Source organism: Sesamum indicum, linkage group LG2 (genome assembly GCF_026168435.1).
Source record: "Sesamum indicum cultivar Baizhima isolate 11 linkage group LG2, ASM2616843v1, whole genome shotgun sequence".
NCBI lineage: Eukaryota > Viridiplantae > Streptophyta > Magnoliopsida > Lamiales > Pedaliaceae > Sesamum > Sesamum indicum.
In genome coordinates, this window is record NC_142658.1 from 15,555,484 (window position 1) to 15,561,024 (window position 5,541).

General features: G+C 39.5%; 1 protein-coding gene across 3 annotated transcripts; it reads right to left on the reverse strand.

Moving 5' to 3' along the window:
* Nucleotides 1–2,691: 2,691 nt before the first annotated feature.
* Nucleotides 2,692–4,879, reverse strand: LOC105155782 (cytochrome c oxidase subunit 5C-2). 3 transcript variants are annotated; one of them, XM_011071733.3, is made up of 4 exons: nt 4,736–4,879; nt 4,583–4,634; nt 3,686–3,777; nt 2,692–3,146 (listed from the first exon to the last, which is right to left on the reverse strand). In XM_011071733.3, exon 4 carries the CDS (start codon nt 3,116–3,118, stop codon nt 2,927–2,929), a length of 192 nt encoding a protein of 63 aa, XP_011070035.1. In that variant the 5' UTR covers nt 3,119–3,146; nt 3,686–3,777; nt 4,583–4,634; nt 4,736–4,879; the 3' UTR covers nt 2,692–2,926. The 3 variants fall into 3 exon arrangements, with proteins under 3 accessions (XP_011070035.1, XP_011070034.1, XP_011070033.1); XM_011071732.3 differs by lacking the exon at nt 3,686–3,777 and having other exon boundaries at nt 2,692–3,158; XM_011071731.3 differs by lacking the exon at nt 3,686–3,777 and having other exon boundaries at nt 4,736–4,873.
* Between the last annotated feature and the right edge of the window lie 662 nt (nt 4,880–5,541).

A 5,541-nucleotide genomic window follows, 5' to 3' on the forward strand; every position in this document is an offset into this window, starting at 1 on the left:
TGCATGAAGTGAAACAACCACCTCCTCTTCCTTTTCAGTTTCTGCCTCTAGAACCTATTTATATTGCTCCTCCTCCTCATAGTCCTTGGTCCCCTCATCCTCTAGCAACATGTATACCTGCCTATGTTTACATCTGTGCCCGGGAGTGTAGGGCTCATCACATCTGAAACAAAGGTTCTTCTCCCTTTTTGCCTTTACTTCAGCTTCAGTCAAGAATCTGGTAGGTTGAGTTGAGGGTCTTGGTGAGGAATTTCTGTTAGGTGGTTTAAAGGGGGGTTTTGGTGGTAAACTTTTGGTAGGGTGATGAGCTTTCTTCAGTATAGCAATGACCATTTGTTCCTGGTTCCTAGCAAGGTTGATAGCCTGGAACAAGGAGGTAGGTTCGCAGTTTGTCACATACAACTTCACTTCATCCTTAAGGCCGCTGATAAATTTCATCATAAAGAATTCTTCATCTAAATTCCTGTTGAATATAACCATTTGATCCTTTAGTTCCTCAAATCTCTCGAGGTAAGCATCCACTGTAGTTTCATGATGCAGCTTATTAAATTCAGTGGTCACCTTGGCATAGTTAAGTGCCTCAAACCTCCCTAACACATTAACCACAAAGTCATCCCACGACCTAAACTCCTTCTTCTCCACATAACCTTGGTACCAAAGTTCTGCTCTCCCTTGCAGGTAGATAGAAGCCATAGGTACCCTCTGATCCTCAGGTATCGGTATCAGCTGAAAATACCTCGAGCATCTCCTTATCCAACTCCTAGCATTATCCCCATCAAAATGCGGAAACTCCAACCTGTTCAGGATATTGTATGTCCCCGAACCTTGGTTTCCCCCAGTTTCCTGTCTGTTGTTACTGACTCCTTCTTGTCTTATAATGCTTTGTGGTGTGATTCTAAAGTTAGAGCCCTTATCCAAGGAAGCAGTCAGTCCTTCACCTAATATAGATTTGTTTTTGTTGTACTGTTGCATCTGTTCCGCCATGCCTTGTAGTTGCTGTTGGATACCCAACAGATTATGTTCCATGTTCAGCACTGTGGCTTGAAGGCCTTCATGTGCTTCAATCATCTGGTCCATTCGTCCGTGGAGTTCATCCACACTAGCTTCCCTTTTTGCTCTTTCATCTAAGAACATGATGTCTGCCTTTTTCTGTGCTTCTTGTAGTTCCTTCAATCGTGTTCCGTCAGCCATATTTTTTTTTGTGTGATGTTTTTATCTTTTTAAGGTCCAAGGATTCTGTGGCTCTGAGGCCAAATGTAACAAACTGAAACTAAAATGCGATTGAAGCTAAAGAATGGGGGTGGGAAAAGAACAGAGAACAGAGATGAGAGGAAAACAGAACTTTTCATAAATCAATAATGCTCTCCTTACATTCAATTCTCCCTTAAAAACTGAAGATTACAATGCTAGACAAAAGTGTAAGGAAAAGAAAAGTCTGTCAACTGGAACAAAAAGATGGCAGCTTGCAGTAGAGCTTCGTCCTTCCTCAGACTCTAATTGGTTCGCGGCTTAGCGTGTCTGCGGTTTCAAAAATAGGACGACAGTAGCTATAGCAACGGCTCACTTTCTCCCGGCCGTACACGTGTCTATTACCTGACCAAATCCGGAATAAGGAGCTCCCCCAATTATCCCAATTTACTCCGCTTCAGAATCGCGCCCTAATTGCGTTGGAACGACATCGTTTAGGACCCCCAAATTGGGATTTTCCCCAATTTCATTCATGCCCTCGATCGGACGGCCTTCACTTGATCTTCCCATCGAACGGTTGTTTTTTAATGTCGCATTTTCACCTGAAATCGTGACAGATGCTGCAGACGTAATGAGAGTGATCCTGGCAAATGGTAGCCGACACACACCATGGCTGGCAGTGGCATCCAGGCATAAGCTCGATTCATTGTTATTCATTACACAAAATTGTTAATAAAAATGCTGATAGACTCCTCTTGTCCATAACAATGGAGGTTTATTTTCATTTGATCTTCTCCCGTTCCGATCACTTTTTATTTATAATTATTCTTGCTGATGCCTACAATAGTTAGGATTGTCAGATAAAGAGTAGTGGAAATACTCATTTACTCTTGGGTATGAAAACACATTATTGGGTGCATAAGAGGTAGTGAAAAACTTGCCTAGTTGTTAATCAGCCTCAATCACCACTTCTACAGACATTATTCCTTCTCTTTTGGTCCTTAGCTTTCTGATGAATTTTGTCTTCTGTCACAAAATTTGAATGCAAGAAAACCCACTAATACCAAGACAGAAGAAGCAAATTCTTGGGGAGATGAAATTGTGGGATCTGAGTGTACCTGAAAATGAAGAGAGTCAGACCATGAATGGTAACACACAGAACTTTCGTCTTGGTCTGTAATTGGAAGCCCCAAAGTAGAATGAAAATTTACCCAAGAGTTGGGACACAAAGAATCCCTTTTACTGGCATAACAAGAAAGAATTACCGGATACAAGTCATCCTGAAACACACAACAGGAATTTTGTTTCGCAAAAGGTAAGATACCTCCTCCGGGTTCAACAAAATTAGATCAATAATGAAGCTATTTAATAATGCAAAATTGTCGGAACAGATATTCAGTGCTTCATCAAACGAAATGGAGTAAATATAAGCTAGTATTGCTGGGTCAGGTAGATATTGCGTTGTGAAATGATACACGAAAACAAAAGTAGGGCACACGAGCGTCCAACATAAGATATAAAATAAAATCCAAGAGTTGCAGCCAAAACGGCCCAAAAGAAAGTGTTAAAGAAAAGAAGTATTTGCATAAGTGTCAAGTGACAAGGGAAATCCCATACAACTTATTCCATTGAAAATCCAGACTAATGAGCTCATGTCCAATTCAAGAGCCAACTGATGGGGAAGCCAATCATCATTGTATCAAAATGCGCATAAACAATTGGGAAAATTACAGGATATTTATTCTTCAGCAGCTACCACGGTGATTTCACCTTTGTCCAACAAATCATAGAATGCCCGGACTTTTCGCTGCTCATTCCAATGATGCATCTTCCATACGCTTCCCGCAGCAATGCCAAGTGTAATTCCAATTATGATCTCCTTCACTACGTTGGGTCCTTTCAAAGTGGGATGAGGAATCCTACCAGCCATTTAACTTCTAGGCAGAAGCCTACAATTCCTGCAATTAACGCTGCACTCTATTTAGTCATACTCATGCCACTATTTAGGTAATCAGGAGACCCATTACAGCATAAGAAAACAGTGTATCAGATAATAAATATGATCAAACCAAAAGTGAGTGCAGGTTTTTGGTTGTGTTGGTATACAAAATCAATCATGTTTTTCATTACTCAATAAGTTATCAGTCTCAAATACAAAAAAAGTTCATTCTGTTATGACTCCACTTTCCAGAAGATGGTAAAAAGGATTGCTGAAGTAGTTGCCAAATATCTGAATCCATGATAGCTTAAAACCATTCAGATAAAAGCAATGGAATAACCTAAGGGAGTATTCCTCCTTTTATTTGGTAGGAAGGTTAGGTCGAGGGGAACACAAAGAAGATGGACAAGGAAATCCCTCCAGGAAACACTAAAAAGGCAGTTAGATAGATTAGTTGTAAAACAGAACAGAGCCTGATTTCCTTTCGTTTCTATTTCATAACACCCAGAAAAGAAACAATGGGGTGAAAAAAAGGATGGGGGTCATATAAGTCCTTGCCTTGGGATGGCAAACAACACAAAGGGGTGGCCAGTAACCCTCCCCTAGGCCAAGGTCCACCAATCCTTCCCTTCCGTCTCCCCACCCCTTCCCTAAAAGCATGATCATCAAAAACATAGGGTAAAGGCACAATATTCTTCAAATTGGCATAGAAAATGACCACGAGACATTAATTTTTGGGGTACACATTGTCCATCAACATTATCATTGAAATGAAAAATGTTGTTGGTTTACAACTACCGACAAGAGGTATTAATATCCAAACAAAAATTCAGAAAAACCTAACCGTGCAGGAAAAGAGTGAGCTCAAGGCTGCCACACGACAGGTGCAAACAAAAATATACTGGAAGTAAGATAATAGGTCTATTCTTAATTAGCATCTATACCAAAAAATTTTGTATGCTTAATACAAAAGGTAACCAATTCACCCAACTCCCGACTAAACATCTTATTTCATTTTAATCTTCTATTCCAATAAGGGAGTCCTGTTTTATGTACTCATGGCGCTTCATTGCTGAAATGCACGGATCTTATAAAAATTGCTGAAATAAAGGATTTCGTTGAATTTTAACAAACCATTCACTTTATATACTCATGGCGCTTCATTTCAGTAAATGACCACTGATTTTTACCTAACACTTAACAGCAAAAAATATGAAAAAAAATTAAACACGCGAAAAGCAATGACAATCCAGGAAAACCACAAGGTCAGGCCCGCGATCGAACAACAGAATCCGTAGTCCGAATGTTGCGAATCTCGAATACTCTAAATCACACGCATCTCAAGAGTGAAAGTCCACACACGGGAAAAATCAAAACCGAAATCATCACTTAAAAGCTCAGAAACACAAACTACACATGAGTAAAACAAATCTGAGATGAAACGGAACCTCGTACCACAAAATGAAAAACTCGAATCTCAATCCGCCACACTTTCGATCCGCCAAACCTGCAACAAAATTAGAAAATAACGAATTGTTTCAAGAGTTCTCACCAGTCAGATTGAACCATAGAACCGGTCGTGAGAGAGAGGGAGAGAATGAGAGTTACCCTAAAGAGAGACTGCGCGCAGAGGGGAGCGGAAGAATTCTCTGGTTCGGTAGAAGTAGAAATAAAAATGTGTGAAATAAAGAAACAGACAGTAACGGGTAAATAAAAGGAAGAGTGGGGTTACGACACGACGCCGTCAGAGAAGCCAAAATAACTAAAGCTAAGCGGGTAAAAATTCGTGCGGAGCGCGGGTTCGCCCGACCCGATCTCTGCAGTTATAAATCTACGGTTGTCGGTGATTCTTTGGACGCCATTTAGTGTTAATCCGTCGATGAGATCTAGAGGGAGTTGAACACACCACATCCAACGGTTCACGTTTCTCAAGGAGTCTCCCGAAACTAGAAAAAGTCGCACACTGAGCTTTTGGCATTAAAAAAATATCATTATTTAAGAATTTATTTTCAAAATTAATGTTGTCATAGTACATTTAGAAATCAAATAAGTCTGCAAAAATGCTTTTATTTCGATTTTCAGTTATTTTTTTAAATGACAAGCACAATTCAACCTTCCTTTCTGTATGATCTTATGTTTGAGTAGATCAAGTCAACATCTTGAGTGCAAATGCAATGTTTTATACTTGATTCGTTCAAAAAAATGTATGAGGCTAATGAATATGAACTATTATTCAAAGCTTAAGTTGCAACGAATGTCAATTCTGAAGGGAGAACTTGCAAAACAGATATTAACACTCTAATGTCCAAGTTAATATTTGATTCGAGATAAAATAAATAATGAAAATCGAGATATGGTAAATAAAGTTGGTAAAAAGTGCAAGAATTCATGATAAGTGAGCTTAAGGAATAGTT

Excerpts from the sequence above, each read along its gene's own strand:
- LOC105155782 (XM_011071732.3), bottom strand. The coding sequence starts at position 3,118 with ATGGCTGGTAGGATTCCTCATCCCACTTTGAAAGGACCCAACGTAGTG.